The sequence below is a fragment of the Hyperolius riggenbachi genome, chromosome 10 (genome assembly GCF_040937935.1).
Source record: "Hyperolius riggenbachi isolate aHypRig1 chromosome 10, aHypRig1.pri, whole genome shotgun sequence".
In the NCBI taxonomy this organism is placed as follows: Eukaryota; Metazoa; Chordata; class Amphibia; order Anura; family Hyperoliidae; genus Hyperolius; species Hyperolius riggenbachi.
In genome coordinates this window covers 191502203-191523898 of record NC_090655.1, presented here as the reverse complement: position 1 = coordinate 191523898, position 21696 = coordinate 191502203, and the positions used below count along the sequence as shown (strand labels likewise).

General features: G+C 44.0%; 1 protein-coding gene across 1 annotated transcript in view; it reads right to left on the bottom strand.

Moving 5' to 3' along the window:
* LOC137536763 (heparan-alpha-glucosaminide N-acetyltransferase-like) overlaps nt 1-21696 on the bottom strand; it is a 582763-nt gene that overhangs the window by 255885 nt on the left and 305182 nt on the right. Inside the window, exons 12-15 of the mRNA XM_068258971.1 lie at nt 20813-20925; nt 13643-13767; nt 11348-11474; nt 902-988 (exon numbers count right to left, since the gene is read on the bottom strand). Coding sequence (XP_068115072.1) covers nt 902-988; nt 11348-11474; nt 13643-13767; nt 20813-20925 — 452 coding nt within the window. The remainder of the gene's footprint in view (nt 1-901; nt 989-11347; nt 11475-13642; nt 13768-20812; nt 20926-21696) is intronic.

The following is a 21696-nucleotide window of genomic DNA, read 5'->3' as shown; positions in this document are numbered from 1 at the left end:
CAAAGGGGCCTTTTCATGGGTATTTTAGGGGGCACCCAGAGCCCCCTGCCCTGCACCTGCCTGCTATACTGTATATGGATGCCTGTGTGTTTTTCCTACACTAGGGGCTGGGAGCAAAGGGAGGTTGGAAGCCCTACTGGGAGGTAGAGTCACTACAGGGAACCCTATATTAGGGAAACACTACCTGGGGCAGCAGTATATGTGAGAGCACTACTAAGAAAGATTACAATATGGGGGAGGGCTATATGCATAAGCACTACTGTGAAGGAAGTGTTATTTGAGTAAAATGGCTAGCTAATTATGTTACTTTCCTACCACTACCTGCTGACGTGTGTGTGTGTGTGTGTGTGTGTGTGTGTGTGTGTGCGTGCGTGCGTGCGTGCGTGCGTGCGTGCGTGCGTGTGTGTGTGTGTGTGTTCGCAAAATATGGCATACTTGCCAAGGTAACAAAGATATTTGAATAAAGGTCTTGTTCGCACTGCAAATCAAAGATGGTACAGGAAAAACACGAATGACTGGGTTTACACTGGCAAAAAAAAAAACATTCCTCTTATCAGAACTGAATGCAACAGATCAGCAGGCAGTCAAACCGATCCAATGAAAAGCAATAGGATCTACTTGCATGAGTCCATACAGATGGATCCACTCGTTCTGTTCTGATGAGCGGAATGCAGGGATGTAGATTACACGATAATTTCGGAGGCCGATCGCCAATGGAGTGGATCTTGACAGAATCGACGGAAGCCTGTGAGATTAGACAGTAGCGTCCATTCTCACTAGGCTGCTCACCTCATATAAATAATAATGCACTCTTCATAAATATTGCACTTATACTACTTTTAAGTTTTAGAGTTAAAAATATGCTACAAACCCAAACACCACCCTTCATAATACATTTTACCTGCAGTCCAAAAAATGCCATGACCACAGAATTGATGGTTCCAAGTATGCCTTCTGGATCAAATGGTTCTGTTGTCTTATACAGCTCCTGCAATAATGAATACACAGAGAGTGGAATGGATGAAAACACTAGGCAACATCTAGTTTACTAATCAGCAGTCTGTGAGTCACATGTGAACAGGGCTGGTTCTAGCTATAACGGGGCCCTAGGGCGAAATTAACCTGGGGTCTCTCCTGACATTTCCCCATAAGCGGCATTAGGGTCACCCTCAGGGCCGGGCCGAGGCATAGGCTGGAGAGGCTCCAGCCTCAGGGCACAGTGTAGGAGGGGGCGCACAATTCATTCAGCTGTCATTCCTAATTGTGTTTGAAGCAGAAAGAAATAAGAAAAGGGGATACATAGCAGTGACTGCAAGCCAGATAACTAGATATTAAGGTGTTGGGGAGGTTGTGGGCACTGTGGCCCTCTTAGTCTAATAGCAATCAGTGTGTGACAGCTGAGGTGGGAGGGATGGAGGGGTGCATTTTGGTGTCCCAGCCTTGGGTGCTGGAGGACCTTGTCCCGGCTCTGGTCACCCTTGTTTCTGGCAAATTCCCACCACATTCACTGACAGCTTAGTGGTATCCTCCCTTACAGTACAGTATTCCATGGCCACCTTTTGGTCCTTACTTTAATGGCAAGCACTGTGTGGCTCTCCCCCAACTCCCCCCTGCAAGAAGAAGCAGCAGCCAAGAGCCCACAGCCCATAGCAGGTATTTTATGTTCTGCTGCCCAGTGCCTTCTCCTATCACATAATTCCATAGCCTCACTAACCTGCAAGAACAACCAGCAGCTGCAAGCTATTAGCGGGGTGATGGAGGACACTTGGGAGCAGCTATATACTCTGGGGTCCTGGGGCAATTCCCCTCCTTGCCTATATGGTAGTGCTGGCTCTGCATGTGAATAGTACCAGGCCTCTAAGTCCTGTGTCACATGGGGTACTCCATGCTCAGTGACAGCACTGACAGTTTATTAGCACAGTGTCGCTATCAAATGAGCATTAGAGTGCTCCATGGATAGCCTATTGTCTCTGATGTAGTGACAGTATAACGATGAAATACACTGTGGCAATTCCCTTCTTGTGATTCTATAAATTGACCATGGAAGCAAAGCAAAAAACAAAAAAACAAAAAACAACAACCATAGTCCTCTTCTGCGGATATTGGCCTCAATTCACTAAGATCATGCTGGAAATAATAAGGCAAGAGAAAACTTACCACCACACATCGATCTTGCATTATTAAGGTGTAGAGATAAGTTTTCACAGAGAGAGAGTTATCTTATCACTTCAGTCCTTAACCACTTGAGGACCTAGGGCTTTCTACCCCTTAAGGACCGGCCACTTTTTTTCCATTCAGACCACTGCAGCTTTCACGGTTTATTGCTCGCTCATACAACCTACCACGTAAATGAATTTTGGCTCCTTTTCTTGTCACTAATAAAGCTTTCTTTTGATGCTATTTGATTGCTCCTGCGATTTTTACTTTTTATTATATTCATCAAAAAAGACATGAATTTTGGCAAAAAAATGATTTTTTTAACTTTCTGTGCTGACATTTTTCAAATAAAGTAAAATTTCTGTATACATGCAGCGCGAAAAATGTGGACAAACATGTTTTTGATAAAAAAAAACCCATTCAGTGTATATTTATTGGTTTGGGTAAAAGTTATAGCGTTTACAAACTATGGTGCAAAAAGTGAATTTTCCCATTTTCAAGCATCTCTGACTTTTCTGACCCCCTGTCATGTTTCATGAGGGGCTAGAATTCCAGGATAGTATAAATACCCCCCAAATGACCCCATTTTGGAAAGAAGACATCCCAAAGTATTCACTGAGAGGCATAGTGAGTTCATAGAAGATATTATTTTTTGTCACAAGTAAGCGGAAAATGACACTTTGTGAGAAAAAAAAAAAAAAAAAAAAAGTTTCCATTTCTTCTAACTTGCGACAAAAAAAAATGAAATCTGCCACGGACTCACCATGCCCCTCTCTGAATACCTTGAAGGGTCTACTTTCCAAAATGGGTCATTTGTGGGGTGTGTTTACTGTCCTGACATTTTGGGGGGTGCTAAATTGTAAGCACCCCTGTAAAGCCTAAAGGTGCTCATTGGACTTTGGACCCCTTAGCGCAGTTAGGCTGCAAAAAAGTGCCACACATGTGGTATTGCCGTACTCAGGAGAAGTAGTATAATGTGTTTTGGGGTGTATTTTTACACATACCCATGCTGGGTGGGAGAAATATCTCTGTAAATGACAATTTGTTAATTTTTTTTTACACACAATTGTCCATTTACAGAGATCTTTCTCCCACTCAGCATGGGTATGTGTAAAAATACACCACAAAACACATTATACTACTTCTCCTGAGTACGGCGATACCACATGTGTGGCACTTATTTGCACCCTAACTGCGCTAAAGGGTCCAAAGTCCAATGAGTACCTTTAGGATTTCACAGGTCATTTTGAGAAATTTCGTTTCAAGACTACTCCTCACGGTTTAGGGCCCCTAAAATGCCAGGGCAGTATAGGAACCCCACAAATGACCCTATTTTAGAAAGAAGACACCTCAAGGTATTCCGTTAGGAGTATGGTGAGTTCATAGAAGTTTTTATTTTTTGTCAAAAGTTAGCGGAAAATGACACTTTGTGAAAAAACACAATTAAAATCAATTTCCGCTAACTTGTGACAAAAAATAAAATCTTCTATGAACTCGCCATACTACTAACGGAATACCTTGGGGTGTCTTCTTTCTAAAATGGGGTCATTTGTGGGGTTCCTATACTGCCCTGGCATTTTAGGGGCCCTAAACCGTGAGGAGTAGTCTTGAAACGAAATTTCTCAAAATGACCTGTAAAATCCTAAAGGTACTCATTGGACTTTGGGCCCTTTAGCGCAGTTAGGGTGCAAAAAAGTGCCACACATGTGGTATCGCCATACTCGGGAGAAGTAGTACAATGTGTTTTGGGGTGTATTTTTACACATACCCATGCTGGGTGGGAGAAATACCTCTGTAAATGGACAATTGTGTGTAAAAAAATCAAAAGATTGTCATTTACAGAGGTATTTCTCCCACCCAGCATGGGTATGTGTAAAAATACACCCCAAAACACATTATACTACTTCTCCCGAGTACGGCGATACCACATGTGTGGCACTTTTTTGCACCCTAACTGCACTAAGGGGCCCAAAGTCCAATGAGTACCTTTAGGATTTCACAGGTCATTTTTGTTTCAAGACTACTCCTCGCGGTTTAGGGCCCCTAAAATGCCAGGGCAGTATAGGAACCCCACTAATGACCCCATTTTAGAAAGAAGACACCCCAAGGTATTCCGTTAGGAGTATGGTGAGTTCATAGAAGTTTTTATTTTTTTGTCACAAGTTAGCGGAAATTGATTTTAATAGTTTTTTTTCACAAAGTGTCTTTTTCCGCTAACTTGTGACAAAAAATAAAATCTTCTATGAACTCACCATACTCCGTACGGAATACCTTGGGGTGTCTTCTTTCTAGAATGGGGTCATTTGTGGGGTTCCTATACTGCCCTGGCATTTTAGGGGCCCTAAACCGTGAGGAGTAGTCTTGAAACCAAATGTCGCAAAATGACCTGTGAAATCCTAAAGGTACTCATTGGACTTTGGGCCCCTTAGCGTACTTGGGGTGTAAAAAAGTGCCACACATGTGGTACCGCCGTACTCAGGAGAAGTAGTATAATGCGTTTTGGGGTGTATTTTTACACATACCCATGCTAAGTGGGAGAAATATCTCTGTAAATGACAATTGTTTGATTTTTTTACACACAATTGTCCATTTACATAGAAATTTCTCCCACCCAGCATGGGTATGTGTAAAAATACACCCCAAAACACATTATACTACTTTTCCTGAGTACGGCGGTACCACATGTGTGACACTTTTTTGCAGCCTAGGTGCGCTAAGGGGCCCAACGTCCTATTCACAGGTCATTTTGAGGCATTTGTTTTCTAGACTACTCCTCGCGGTTTAGGGCCCCTAAAATGCCAGGGCAGTATAGGAACCCCACAAGTGACCCCATTTTAGAAAGAAGACACCCCAAGGTATTCTGTTAGGAGTATGGTGAGTTCATAGAAGATTTTATTTTTTGTCAAAAGTTAGCGGAAAGTGACACTTTGTGGAAAAAAAACAATAAAAATCAATTTCCGCTAACTTTTGACAAAAAATAAAATCTTCTATGAACTCGTCATACACCTAACAGAATACCTTGGGGTGTCTTTTTTTCTAAAATGGGGTCACTTGTGGGGTTCCTATACCGCCCTGGCATTTTACGGGCCCAAAACCGTGAGTAGTCTGGAAACCAAATGTCTCAAAATGACTGTTCAGGGGTATAAGCATCTGCAAATTTTGATGACAGGTGGTCTATGAGGGGGCGAATTTTGTGGAACCGGTCATAAGCAGGGTGGCCTTTTAGATGACAGGTTGTATTGGGCCTGATCTGATGGATAGGAGTGCTAGGGGGGTGACAGGAGGTGATTGATGGGTGTCTCAGGGGGTGGTTAGAGGGGAAAAAAGATGCAATCAATGCACTGGGGAGGTGATCGGAAGGGGGTCTGAGGGGGATCTGAGGGTTTGGCCGAGTGATCAGGAGCCCACACGGGGCAAATTAGGGCCTGATCTGATGGGTAAGTGTGCTAGGGGGTGACAGGAGGTGATTGATGGGTGTCTCAAGGTGTGATTAGAGGGGGGAATAGATGCAAGCAATGCACTGGCGAGGTGATCAGGGCTGGGGTCTGAGGGCATTCTGAGGGTGTGGGCGGGTGATTGAGTGCCCTAGGGGCAGATAGGGGTCTAATCTGATAGGTAGCAGTGACAGGGGGTGATTGATGGGTAATTAGTGGGTGTTTAGGGTAGAGAACAGATGTAAACACTGCACTTGGGAGGTGATCGGACGTCGGATCTGCGAGCGATCTATTGGTGTGGGTGGGTGATCAGATTGCCCGCAAGGGGCAGGTTAGGGGCTGATTGATGGGTGGCAGTGACAGCGGGTGATTGATGGGTGGCAGTGACAGGGGGTGATTGATGGGTGGCAGTGACAGGGGGTGATTGATGGGTGATTGATAGGTGATTGACAGGTAATCAGTGGGTTATTACAGGGGAGAACAGATGTAAATATTGCACTGGCGAATTGATAAGGGGGGGTCTGAGGGTAATCTGAGCGAGTAGGCGGGTGATTGGGTGCCCGCAAGGGGCAGATTAGGGTCTGATCTGATGGGTAACAGTGACAGGTGGTGATAGGGGGTGATTTATGGGTGATTGATGGGTAATTAGTGGGTGTTTAGAGGAGAGTAAACGCTGCGCTTGGGTGGTGATCTGATGTCGCATCTGCGGGCGATCTATTGGTGTGGGTGGGTAATCAGATTGCCCGCAAGGGGCAGATTAGGGGCTGATTGTTGGGTGGCAGTGACAGGGGGTGACAGGGGGTGATTGATGGGTGATAGGTGATTGGCAGGTGATTGACAGGTGATCAGTGGGTTATTACAGGGAAGGATAGATGTAAATAATGCCCTGGCGAATTGATAAGGGGGGGTCTGAGGGTAATCTGAGCGTGTAGGCGGGTGATTGGGTGCCCGCAAGGGGCAGATTAGGGTCTGATCTGATAGGTAACAGTGATAGGGGGTGATTGATGGGTAATTAGTGGGTGTTTAGAGAAGATAACAGATGTAAACAATACATTTGGGAGGTAATCTGACGGCGGGTTTGCGGGCGATCTAATGGTGTGGGTGGGTGATCAGATTGCCCGCAAGGGGCAGGTTAGGGGCTGATTGATGGGTGGCAGTGACAGGGGGTGACAGGGGGTGATTGATGGGTGATAGGTGATTGGCAGGTGATTGACAGGTGATCAGTGGGTTATTACAGGGAAGAACAGATGTAATGAATGCACTGGTGAATTGATAAGGGGGGGGTCTGAGGGCAATCTGAGCGTGTGGGCGGGTGATTGGGTGCCCGCAAGGGGCAGATTAGGGTCTGATCTGATAGGTAAAAGTGACAGGTGGTGATAGGGGGTGATTGATGGGTGATTGATGGGTAATTAGTGTGTGTTTAGAGGAGAGAATAGATGTAAACAATGGATTTGGGAGGTGATCTGATGTCGGATCTGCGGGCGATCTATTGGTGTGGGGGGGTGATCAGATTGCCCGCAAGGGGCAGGTTAGGGGCTGAATGATGGGTGGCAGTGACAGGGGGTGATTGATGGGTGATTGACGGGTGATTGACGGGTGATTGACAGGTGATTGACAGGTGATCAGGGGGGATAGATGCATACAGTACATTGGGGGGGGGTGGTCTGGGGGGGGGTCTGGGGAGAATCTGGGGGGTTGGGGGGTGATCAGGAGGGAGCAGGGGGCAGGGGGGGGGGGTATTAAAAAAAATAGCATTGACAGATAGTGACAGGGAGTGATTGATGGGTGATTAGGGGGGTGATTGGGTGCAAACAGGGGTCTGGGGGGTGGGCAGGGGGGGGGTCTGATGGGTGCTGTGGGCGATCTGGGGCGGGGGGGGGAGAAAATCAGTGTGCTTGGTGCAGACTAGGGTGGCTGCAGCCTGCCCTGGTGGTCCCTCAGACACTGGGACCACCAGGGCAGGAGGCAGCCTGTATAATACACTTTGTAAACATTACAAAGTGTATTATACACTTTGTATGCGGCGATCGTCGGGTTAACATCCCGCCGGCGCTTCCGTATGGCCGGCGGGATGTTGCGGCGAGTGAGCGGCGACAGGCGGAGGCGGAGGATCGCGTCACGGATGACGCGATCGCTCCGCCCATGCCCAAACAAGGACCGCCGCATTTTGTCAATACGGCGGTCCTTGCGGCGTCTGCTTCCCGGCCGCCATTTGTCTATACGGCGGTCGGGAAGTAGTTAAGTTACCGCTTCTGTAATTATTTCCACATGCACTTAATTAACAATGCAAACAGGGGAGTTGCTGAGCTGGGCCTCAACTCCAGGTAAGATGCCTGGTCTGCCGGTGCACAATCCCTCCGTGGGTCACCACTCCACCACAGTAGATGCAAATAGAATTGAAATAAAGGAGGCACTCAATTGGCGTATAAACTTGCGTTTATCAAATCAGTAGCAAACACGACATGTTTCGGGGTTTCCCCCTTCCTCAAGTGTACATGCAACCTCACCAACACAGCAAACTTATGATCATCATTAGTCCACACCCAAATTGAAAGTCCCTCCTCTTCGGTCAGCTGAGCAATTCTCAATTAACCCCTCGGGGTGAATTCATCATTCTGGGCACTACAATCAGATGTCTACCCACCTAACCACTTTCTAGAACATAAGTGTAAGAAAACATTTTTAGGCATTGCCTTCTCGATACACAGACTTTAAAGGACATATAATGCATAGACTCACTGCACCACCGATGCAGATGTCCCCTCTCTCCACCCACCAAAGCGATGACCATTCATCACAACCTGTAAGAGAAAAACATACTGACAGTTACCTACAAGAAGCATTTCATATTAAACATTTAATTTAGGCCCTTAGGCACAAACGAGTCTAATCTCCTCATCTACCGTGCCTCTTTCTGTAACAGTAATCTGTCCCTGTCTCCTCTTTTAAGTAGGGGTACATGGTCCAGCACCATCCACCTAAACTGAGACACGCCATGTCCACGGGAAAAAAAATGCTTACCCACCGGCGTATGGCTGCTCAGTTCAGATGGTTTGAATCCACGGATGGAGCCTCTGTGCTCCTGTATTCTGGTTTTGACGTCTCTTGTCTTTCCCACGTACACGAGCCCACACGGGCATTTGAGTGCATATACAACGAACATGCTATCACAGGTATACATGGAATTGATTCTAATTTTTTCTCCCGTGTATGGGTGACTAATGTGATCCCCTTTGAGGATCGCCCCACAACAGTTACAATTCAAACACGGGAACGTTCCTCTTTTCTTTGTAAGTTTATGCATCTCAACACAACGGTCTGCAAGATCTACCCTGCTAACTATATTCTTGATGGTCCTCCCCCGTTTAAATGAAAACAATGGGGCATTTTTAAAGATCTCTCCATATACTCCATATATCAGCGCTGCGTAATATGTCGGCGCTATATAAATACTAAATAATAATAATAATAATACTGGATCCTGCTGCAATATCGGCCAATACCTGTTGACCACCTGTCTGACCAATCTAGACTGTTTACAGTGGACTAATGATGTTCATAAGTTTGCTGTGTTGGTGAGGTTGCATGTACACTTGAGGAAGGGGGAAACCCCGAAACATGGCGTGTTTGCTACTGATTTGATAAACGCAAGTTTATACGCCAATTGAGTGCCTCCTTTATTTCAATTCTATTTGCAGTTAATTAACAGCCTGTCTTTAACTTTAGAATTCTGGAGTTAACTTTAGAGATCTCACCTTAACTTAAAGACAGAAGAGTTAACTTTAAATTTGCCTCAGGTAAAATGTCTCCTGAATACTACATGCCTGATCACCATGGTGATAACTCTAGAAACATTCTTAAAGACAGGAGATAAGCTTAGTGATTTGAGGCCAATGACTGAATTTCAGAATCATTCAGCTAGCTATGGAGCAGTATATTGCTATGTTGCCAATGACGCTACACTGGTCAATAGAAGTACATTTTGGTGCTTTTGCATGTGCGATCCTGATGATGACTACAGAAATTACCCCTGTGTAACACAGGCCTGAACCTTCCCCCACCTGAATATTCTAAGTAGAATATTAGAACACAGACCTTAGAGGAAATTGATTTACGCAGCGAGAATCTGTTAGTAAAGTGAAAAACAAAAAATCAAGCATAATTCTTAAGAGTATTATAACTAATGCAAAGCAGCAATGAATAATTCACAGAGTAATCAAAATACACCTCTCTCTGTTTATAGTTCAGCGGTGTACAATGATTAAGACCAGCAATTAGCAGCTTCCCTCCCCTATTAGAGAGGAAATAACATTGCCGGACAACACGCACTGGACAACACAGCAGAATAAACCGGATGCCTCAAAGCCATTAATTCAGCTGCCTCTGTGATTTAAGCAAGAAAGATGTTCAATTGGAAAATTAAGTAAACTGGCCTGATAGATTTATGGCATTCTCTCACTGCCTGTGTAACCTACGCAATGAAGCAAAATGGTGACCACAATTCAGCAACTTTCACTGAAAGTTATTCAACACCACATAGTAACCTATGAATAATTCACACATATATGTATCTTAATGTTCCCACACCTATTGTAAATGCTTTTCCTACAAGTAACAAAAATCCACTCTTTTCCCACTGAGTTAAGATGAAAGGTCTGCAGGCTCCTGGGAAATGTGTTCTCTGGGAAAGCGGCCAGTTACCCAGAGACAGAGGACAATGGATCATGCAGACATTGTGCGACCACTGCAGATGGTCAATGAGATGCTAATAATTTGAAGTTGAAGGGAATTTTATGATAATTGTATGTAAATATATGCAATGCCAATAAGTAAATATGGTAGCCGATGATTTTAATTAATTCAGTTGAATGTTGCACCAATTTAACATAAAATTTACATAAATTCAAAAGCATTACTATTCCATTGACTACCCCTAAAGACCACCTTCTGGTATTCCAGCTGCAGCAGACAAGAGTATAAACATTCCTGTCCCAAACAAGTAGGATGGTAAGTGCCGTACCTGGCTTGTAAACGGCTGTAGGAAAAGCCTACAAATTTAAAGACACAGGATGTGCAATTGCACCTGCAGTACCAGAAACAGCAAGGGATGAAACCAACTACACTATCTTTTCCGTCTCGTGCCACCTGCTAACCTCGCTCGAGCATTATCCCAACTTTGGGAACATGTTTGCTATGTGACTTGGGAGCTACATAAAGAAGAAGGTGGAACAGTACATGCAGTGCCCCAAGCACACTCAATGCCTAGAAGCACCACCCACAACCTCAACCAAGGTGGGGGGGGAGGAGGAAGCGGCTCAGGAGGGTGCTTCAAGTGCTGCCACCAACTGAGAGAACCACCCACAACTACTCCCTAAAGAAAAGAAAGTTGCAAATGTCACAAATAAGTACGATGGCAAGTGCTCATCACAGCAAAGCCCCCAGTATCCGGCACAGGCGGGGATCACCTGATGCCGGATACATGTACTTGCCACTTGCTTGTGTCAACATATCAAATGTTGTAAAAATAGATACTATTTTATTTAGTTTGATGCCACCATCAAAAAAGATGGGAAAGGGGCAACAAAAGACTGAAAACACCAGATCTCGAATCTTAAACAAAATTACACAACAGGTCAGTAATATAACTTTTTTGCAAATTATTGTATTCTGCATTTACTTTCATTTTACATGTAGTGTCTCAACTGTTTTTAGACATGAGGTTGCACATTACAGAGTAACTGCACAAGTAAACCTACCACGCAGGTGGGGTGCTGGTAGATATGGTTTGCTCCAAGCAGCCACTTGTCTATATACCCCGCAGCTCCTCCTGTGCAGTTTGCGTAGCGACCATAGTCACCTATTCCACCAGGACCAAGGTAACCCCTATAGGGCAACATGATCACATTGTTAATATAAATCATACAATATTTCTAAATGGAAAATATCATGTAATTAGTGTAGAAAACTCACTGTAAAGTGTATGAAGGAACATGTAGTTATATTTACTAGCTGTGTAGGAGTTACTATGTGTGCATTTTTAATGGGTACTCTAAGTGCAATGCTTTTTAAATTTTTAATGGAATAAACATTGTTACGCTATGAAGGTCTCCTTTTGAGTTTGTTTAAAGCAGGGGTGTCAAACTCGAACTCAAATACAAAGTGGGTCGAAATTGTTCACTAGGACCTAGTCGAGGGCCAACCTCAATGTCTACTGGCCACCTTCCTCCCTTATAATGGCCCCCTCCAACCCCTATAAAGTTCCCTGGTGTATAGAGCCCCCCCATACTAGTGTTTAGTGCTTTCCCTTACCTCCCCTGTACAGTTTCCTAGTAATTAGGGTTTCCTCCTCCCTCCCCCAAAGACTTATTAAAAAATAAAAATAAATAAAAAACCGCAGCAGCAATCAGATGCCACAAACAGAAAGCTCTGTTGGTGGCAAGAAAAGTAGGCATGATTCATTTGTGTGCTAAGTTGTAAGGCCGTGCAGCAAACTGTTAAAGCTGCAGTGTGCTGAATTGTAAAAAATGGCCTAGTTACTAGGAGGGTGTATATATTCAGTGAGAGGAAAAAAATGATGTGGGATCCCCCCCCTCCTTTTGCCCCATTCAGGCTGGGATAGCCAGAATGTGTAGTCCCGGCCGCATGGTGCTTCACACCCTGAGCTATATCAATCCGCCTGGGCAAATCAAGGAGCTCTTCCCACCTCCGGTGCCCTAGGAGGTGGTGAGGGTCGATGATGCCCGTGGGGGGGGGGGGTTCATGGTGGCATCTGGGAGTCCCCTCCACATACCCTGCAAATTTGGTATTTCTAGCACATATGGGGGCTTGGCTATTAACCACTAAAGTCAGCGGCTAGTGACTTCAATGTAAAAATGTAAATGCAATTTTTCTTTTTAAATTTGCATGAAACGTGAATGGCTAACAGCCCATGTTTGCTGGGTGAACTGTTCAGGCCATCTCTATATGTTAACAGTATTACACGATTGTGTCCCCTTTCCAATTTATTTGAGGGAATTTATGAATGAAAAGAAGGCAACAGAGTGCCTATTGGAGTGAAGAGGCTTATACACGTTTACTCATAAATGGAGTTGGTAGATCCTAAAGATGAACTAAATGATATTCTTATGATGACTGAATATTTAGGAACTGTTAAAGTAAAGGTCATATTATTACTTGTTGATGTTTTAGACACGCATTATTTGCTCTGTTTGCTTTTTATGTTCTATACGTTGAATGATTTTTAGTGGTGCAACCCAGATGCAATATAATATTAATATTAGGATATACTGTGAATAGGTCAATAGGGCTAGTAGTTAACAGGTGGTGGAGTGTATTGCAAATCCCCTTAATATCTTGATGTTTGCCTATTTTCCAGCAACCAACACATCTTCAGGTGCACCAAAACAGGATAAAAATGTTTTAAAAACAAAAAAGGAGGTAGTGGTGGACTTGCCTCTCGAGTAGACAGACACAAATTCTGTTGATTTTTAGTCAACAATAGCATTTATTAGGGTACTCCACAATGCAACGCATTTTGCATCCCAGCGTTCAATTTAGCTGCATCAGGCAATAAACAGTGCAAAAATTAGTGTAGGTCTGGTAATAAGCACACGCCAAGCTGTTGATTTCCTCCACCACAAGTTCTACACGTTTTGGATTTCATTAATTTTGGGGCAGGATCAACAGTATTTATACTGGGTAGAGTTCTGGCATCTAGCTGCAGCTTCCCTTTTAAATGGAATGATGGCAATATTTCGTATTGTTCTCAGTACAGGTTTTTGTTAGATGTGATTTGAAAAAATAACAAAAATAAAATAAAACTCAAGTGAATGCCTATGGCAACCAAACAGGATCCATCTTTGAAAGCAACAAGTACAATGACTGGTTGTTTGGCTACATGTTTTTGTAATTGGTGCCACTGTGTGTCCTAAAATGCTAATAATTGTTACAGCTGGCAGCACAAGCTTTTCTCTTGGATGGATGTATTTAGCACATACTGTAATTGTACTTGAGATCACCACATTATACACATATTTACAGATATTGCTTACGTGGGACATCCAGGGACGGGTAGGAGGAATGTCAGACATAGTGATATCGTCTCTAGAGCTACTATGATGATCCACTCTGGCCAATAAGCGACAATATCCCTTACAGCAGCACTCCACTGATGGCTCTGCAAAGACAACAGAAAACATAGTCAGACAAGCACTTTGGGCCACTTCAGGGAGACTTTGCCCAACATCAATATTTAAAGCATTTCCTCTTTCATGCTGGTCAGCAACAACAACAGGCATTCTGTGCAACAAGCAATTACATGATGTTCTGCACATCCCAGCACTACTGCTTGAAGGATTAAAGGCAAGAAATCCTGTGATTCGCAATTTTTGTTTTAAAGCTATCGAACACTCAGACAGTTAGCAAGACAAATTGCTACAGTCACTAGATTCTGCGTTAACACCATATTGATTTTTAACATCTATATTAATATGCACGGGTCATCAGAAGTATCCTAGGAATTAAGTTGTACCAGCAAGCAACTGCTGCCATTTAAAGTGAACCTGTTATAATATATAGTTACTAAAGTTTTTTTTTATTTTGTTTTGTTTTGTTTTGTTTTAAATTAATGTGCAGCTCCAAGACTTTTTTTTGACATTATATGCAGGGGCGTAACTAGAAATCACTGGGCCCCCCTGCGAATATTTGGATGGGGCCCCCCCCATAGGTGCCAAATAATCGTAATGGGGCAGCGTTTCACTGTAAATTAATTGTAAACGGGGCAGCATTTTACCAGACAATCGTAATGTGGGCCAGAAAATCGTAATGTGGGCAGAGTTCACCAGAAAATCGTAATGTGGGTCTTTAGAAAATCATAATGTGGGCAGAGTTCACCAGAAAATCGTAATGTGGGCAGAGTTCACCAGAAAATCGTAATGTGGGCACCAGTCACCAGAAAACCATAATGTGGGCAGCGTTCACCAGAAAATTGTAACATGGACAGCATTCACCAGACAATCGTAACGTGGGCAGTGTTCACCAGAAAATCGTAATGTGGGCAGCGTTCACCAGAAAATCGTAACGTGGACAGCATTCACCAGACAATCGTAACGTGAGCAGTGTTCACCAGAAAATCGTAATGTGGGCCTGAAAATCGCAATGTGGGCAGCAGTCACCAGAAAATCGTAATGTGGGCAGCAGTCACCAGAAAATCGCAATGCGGGCATCAGTCACCAGAAAATCCTAATGTGGGCAGCAGTCACCAGAATATCGTAATGTGGGCAGCAGTCACCAGAAAATCCTAATGTGGGCAGCAGTCAGTCACCAGAATATTATAATGTGGGCAGCACACACCAGAAAATCCTAATGTGGGCAGCAGTCACCAGAAAATCCTTATGTGGGCAGCAGTCACCAGAAAATCGCAATGTGGGCAGCAGTCACCAGAATATCGCAATGTGGGCAGCAGTCACCAGAAAATCGCAATGTGGGCAGCAGTCACCAGAAAATCGCAATGTGGGCAGCAGTCACCAGAAAATCCTTATGTGGGCAGCATACACCAGAAAATCGCAATGTGGGCAGCAGACACCAGAAAATCGCAATGTGGGCAGCAGACACCAGAAAATCGCAATGTGGGCAGCAGACACCTGAAAATCGCAATGTGGGCAGCAGACACCAGAAAATCGCAATGTGGGCAGCAGACACCAGAAAATCGCAATGTGGGCAGCAGACACCTGAAAATCGCAATGTGGGCAGCAGACACCTGAAAATCGTAATGTGGGCAGCAGACACCTGAAAATCGTAATGTGGGCAGCAGGCACCTGAAAATCGTAATGTGGGCAGCAGTCAGTCACCAGAATATCGTAATGTGGGCAGCAGACACCTGAAAATCGTAATGTGGGCAGCAGACACCTGAAAATCGTAATGTGGGCAGCAGACACCTGAAAATCGCAATGTGGGCAGCAGACACCCGAAAATCGTAATGTGGGCAGCAGTGACCAGAAAATCGTAATGTGGGCAGCAGTGACCAGAAAATCGTAATGTGGGCAGCAGACACCTGAAAATCGCAAAGTGGGCAGCAGTCACCAGAAAATCCTAATGTGGGCAGCAGTCACCAGAAAATCCTAATGTGGGCAGCAGTTACCAGAAAATCGCAATGTGGGCAGCAGACACCAGAAAATCACAATGTAGGCAGCAGACACCTGAAAATCACAATGTGGGCAGCAGTCACTAGAAAAAAAAATGCACCTGTGAAAAAAAAACAATTCACTTACCTGACAGAAGTCTTCTCCTCTCCAAGCATCTGGCTCGCAGCTCCCCGAGTCCTCCTGCAGCACATCTCCCGCGCTGACAGGCAGAGTGCAGGGCTACGGCAAGATGGCTGCCGAAGCCCTGTACTAGAAACACAAATAGTCTCCAGTGTAGGGCTTCTTCGGCGGCCATCTTGCCGTAGCCCTGCTCTGCCTGCCGGAGACTATGCAGGCTGCTGGAGCGGGCTGCGGGGAATGAAGCACCTTGCTGGGGGGTCCAGAGCAGCGCTCCCCCCACGCACAGTGAGCGGGCCCCAGAGCAGCCCCGGGCCCCCCTGCGGCTGAGGGGGTCGCATCCCCGGTAGGTACGCCGGTGATTATATGTAAGAGTCCGTTAACACTCATTGCGTTTTATGCATGCAATTTTCTCAATGCACGATACTGCATTTGCATGATTTTTTTTTTTTTTGTATACACTTTCATGCACATTTTTGCAATTTTTATATGCATTTGTATGCAAAACAACCCATTGCAATATACCTGTGAGTACCAATGAACTTAATTTACATGACAAGCCATCTCATCAACTTCAAAATTGCACATGTATTCTTGTGCAAAATGATTTGCATTGAAACAAATTGCACACAGGGGGGGGGGGGGGGGGGGGACCTCTGTCACAAAAAATTAAATTCAAATTACAGGGACCATGAGCAGAGGCTGTGGGTATGCATTTACGCAAATTTTAGAGAAAATCGTAATTAATTTCGTATATAAAAGTAGTATTTTAAAATTTTGCGTAATTTTTGCAAAATTTGGCATAATTTCGTGCCGACTTTAGTGGTTAATAGCAAAGCCCCCATACATGCTATTGCTACCAAAATTGCTACACATGTTAAGCATAGTGGGTATAAGTCACAAAAAGATTTTTCAAAAAGACCTTGTAGTTTTTGAGAAACTCGATTTTAAAAATGCAAAGAAATATGGTTTTTAAACTGTCATTTTTCTAAGTTTAAAAACCATTTTTTACTTGCATTTTTAAAATTGAGTTTCTCAAAAACTATAATTCTATTTTTGACTTGTACCCACGATTCTCCTTAACATATGTAACAATTTTGGTGTCAATAGCATGTATGGGGGCTTTGCTATTCGCTGCTAAAGTTGGCAAGAAATTACGCAAAATTTTATGTGAAATTACGAATGACTACACGAAATCAGTTGAATTTGCAAATCGTAATTACGTATAAGCGTAATTGCGAAAATGTATGTGAAATTTAGCTGATTACAAGAACAGGCAAATGTATGTGATTTTTTGGTTGAAAGGAGGGGACAGGGAGCATGAGACACAGTTCCAATTGTCCTGTGTCCTGATCACCCCTCCCAGCTGTGCACACTGGGCTTCAAATCTCAAATTCAAAATAAGAAAAAATTTGCGCCAAAACAGCAGAACGAGAACAACATCAGAAATCCCATCATGCTTTGCACAGCATCAGGGGAAAAATGCCCGGGCAGTTTTCTTCTGTGCAGCTAAAAATGAGGCTTGAGTAAGAAAAACAATGTTCTGATACTGTGAAACTGTTAAAGAAACATCAAGCCTTTTCAATGTTGCTGAGTAGATTTTTAGTCTGGGGGTTCACTTTAATGTTCCTCCTCCCTGTTTGCCCGTTATAAGTTACATTGAATCGGCGACTCTGCAAAAAATCACGCTGTGACCTGGGAACAGGAAGCATGCGGGTCCTATTGTGCATGTGCAAGCATCCAGGCTTCTTCCTCCACCCCTCTGCCGCGCATCATTTTGTGTTTGCATGGAAATACGGTGTGCGGCAGAGGGGTGGAGAACATTAGACAGGTCACAGCACGACTTTCTGCAGAGTTGCTGATTCAATGCAACGGGCAAACCGGGAGGAGGAACATTTAGCAAAGTGCCCGGTGAGTGTGTGCACATTAACAAATATACGTGGGTATTCTTACATGCATACTGACAGCCTCGGTTCAGGGTCCTTTTAAAAGAGATGGAAGTTAATCAGCAAGTTTGCTCCTACCCTGGCCTGCTGCCTTTGAACACTGGAAGGATGCCTAACTGGAAGAGGTGGAAAGCACTACTCCCCTGCACAGATCAGCCCGTTCAGTTCTGATGGGAACAGGAGCGCTTTGGATATCCTCCAGATTCTATAGGATATCTGGCAATAATTAGGCGGGGTAAAAGTGAATGAGCCTGTGTCCACTTGTCAGGAAAACGGAGCGTTTTCTTGTGCAGGAAAAATCTGCTCAGCAGAGCCATCCGAATTCGGACACCGCACACACGCATGCGATTCGCATACAATGTATTTAATAGGGAAGTCGCATGGTGTTTTTTCATGCGCATTTTCATGCGAATTCGCATACGAGTTCGCATGGAATCAATGAAAAAGCACACAGGCACTGACATGGTTAAATTCGCACACAGCGTCATCCATGCGAAATCGTATGCGAATTCGCGGTAAAATTCGCATACAACCGCATGCGATATCGCTCCTGCATGCGAATCCGTCTGCGGAGAATCCGCGGCGATTTCCCACCGCACTAGTGGAAACGCACCCTGACACAATGTACTTTTTTAGGCAGGCAGGGTTAGTAATGGTTATCTTGGCAGTGGCAGGGGATAGGTACATCTGAATTGATGCCTTTGTGTCCTCCACATCCCCTCTGCTGGTGTTGGGTGTCCCTTACCAGCAAAGGACATAGGAGATGAGCATGAGCTACCTAAAGCCTCCCCCTCTTCCACTTCTTCCCAGGCACACAACCACCACTTTGCAGTGAACACACACACACACCCTAAAAATGCAGCATATCACAAACAGGCAGTGTCACTTAAACATAACTAGGCAGAGTTACCTGGCTTCTGTGCTGTTTGGTCTGGCTTTCTGCTTGGCAGCAAGCCTACCATCAGATTATCTGGCAGTTACCCCATAGCATTTCCTGACCTTCTAGTAGACCCCCCTCCCATGCTTCCACGGGCCTCCCAATGAGGCACCACAACTCCCAGCATGCCCCCATAGAAGAACCATAGCTCCCAGCATACCTCCATAAAGGTATCACAGCAGACAGCATGGAACCACAGCACCCAGTATGCCCACATAAAGGCACCACAGCATCCAGCATACCCGCGATTGATGCACCACAGCTCCCAGCATGCCTGCCTTTGAGGCATCACAATTGATCCCGGGCATGTGCCACTGATCTTTGGGGCTAGCAATGCCCTTGACTATGACCTACCATGCACTGATGCTCAGCCCTTATGCTACAATTTGGGGGAACAGAAGGATAAAAGGATGAGCAGTTTGAGCCAGTGTCTGAAGTGAGCTCTCTAAACACCATGTCTGAAAAGGGAAACCACAGGGGAAGATCGGAGTCATATCCCAGTGCTTACTGTATACTTGAGTCTGGTCATGAGAAAGAGGTAGTAGTAGATATGCGTAATGCAATTAACAGGGAAGACAATGACCAGCAGGGAAATGGGCAGGGGAAGATGAGGAAAACGTTGCAAAGCAGCAGCATCCTAAGAGAGGGAGCAGGGTATCAGAAAAAAACAGGGTGCAAACTAAGCAATGATCAGCTATTAGCCACATCATGCGATCATCATTTTGTCATTAGTGGTATGTAGAAGGCAAGTGTGTGGCTGAACCAAAGAGAAGGATATGACCCGAGTACAGACATATTTAAAACATTCTCTACAAGTCTACATATTGGTTGCAAATTTGTCCATTCTTTAAATACTATACTTTGTGTCTTTAGGCGTTGCCCTTGTCTGGCAATAATTAGGCGGGGTAGGTATGTCCTGTAATAATGAAGGGCATTGGCCCATATGCAATTCACTTTTCTCCTAAGTTTACTCCTAGGTGCTAATTTTTCATCTTCTCTATAAAATACATTTTCAGCATTTCACAATTAAAAAAGTACCAAAAGTGTCAGAAAAAAAAGTACTGTCAAAATGATTTTGTGTATTTTCTTGCTTGCTGGGGGTTTAAAAGGCATTTTATTGACAAGGTGTTAAAATATCAACTTGGAGAAAACTAAGGAGAAAAAGTGAATTGCATATGGCCCATTGTGTGTCATCTGCTTGTTCCCACTGGAGAAAGCAGATTACTAACTTCCATCCCAATACATAGATATAGGGGTGCTTCACCAGACCCCTTACCCATTCTCCTTTACCGTTAAAAACAATGAAAAAAACAAGGCTAATGATGTTCACAAATGTCCCCTTTCTTGAAACATTTGGTGGTCTTCAATAAAGAATTGCCTTTTTTTCATCTCGTGTCTTCTTGAGTCTCACTGGATCAGAGTCTTCATTTTTCAAAAGCTGATGCCACATGGTCTGAAGACCTATACATGTGGCTGGAACTCCTCAGTGACTGCAGCTCATTGATAGACTTGTCCTTTTTGGTCAGTTGTTACACTGACTCAACCCCAACCACATGTATAATTATATATGGCTTTTAAATTATGAAGACAACCCTCCCAATCCCACCAGAGGACATTATCAAGGCTTCAAGACATCACAGGGGAGAATATTGCACAAAGGTGGATCAGCGCAAATGGCCACCAATCAGAGGTGTGCCTCCCCCCCCAGAAACAACAAACGCACCTTGAAACCAAACAGAAGCTCTGCATAAACATCAATAAGCAATGCTATTACATGGGAGCAGCTGACCAAAGTTACTTACATTTGTACATGGCAAAGAAAGGAACAGCGCTACTTAAAAACAGATTGCATCCTTATGACTACCTGCTTGAGAGTGCAAGCCCCACTAGTGGGATAAAATACACACCCAGCATTCAAATAAAATGCACCTGTCTACCACTGGAGGATGTTGGTTTCTGTAATAGCTTGCATGCAACTTATTAGGGCATAACATATTATACTCGAACATTTCTGTGCAACTAAAAAATATAATATACTTTTATTAAAACAGTTCATACAGTTGTAAGCTGGCATTTTACCTCAACTGACTCCAGGCTTTGTTTACCAAAACAGGTGTGCATGAGTGCTATCACAAAATAAGTGAAACCCAGCCGCTGCAGGACCCCCGGTATACGTGCCCAGCGCCAGGACACTGCAAACACAAAGAGGAAAAGTATGAAAAAAAAAAAAAAACGAACAAGAACACACTCACTACAAATTCAGGTGTGATGTAAACACAGAAACGTCAATTGAAAATGCTGCACAATATTATAAGTAACTATGCTAATAAAATAAAGGATTTCCTGTTATTAACCCTCTGCAGAGAGCGCATGGCAATATGTGCTTTAGTGAATCAACCCTTATGAAAGTTACCACTGATATACCAGCTATGGCCATTATCTCTCACAAATATGAAAAATGTAAGTACAGATATTATGTCATTTCTTTTTGTGACGCACTTGCAAGTTAGTGTTACCATAAAAAAATGAAATACAAATGGTAGCGTGCACACAATTGTAGTCATACAGCCCATCTAGTTACATAAAGGAGGCCAGTCATATGTTTAGAGTCTTAAACTGTAAGTGCAGTTTCTCAAAATAAAATATACCGGTACAACTTAGTGTGCATAAACTAGAATTACAGAATGCATTGTTAGAAAGGGGTGCTGTTCTTTCTGTCTCATTTGTCACAACAAGCTGTTACAATTATTAAAAAAAATAAATAAAAGTAAAGGATTCTAGTTGCCCATCCTATTTTTTCTTTTACAAAACATGCTTTTTTAGGCAGGTAATGGTTATTTTGGCAGTGGATAGGAACACCTGAATTGATGCCTTGGTGTCCTCCACATCCCCTCTGCTGGTGTTGGGTGTCCCTTACCACCAAAGGACATAGGAGATGAGCATGAGCTACCTAAAGCCTCCCC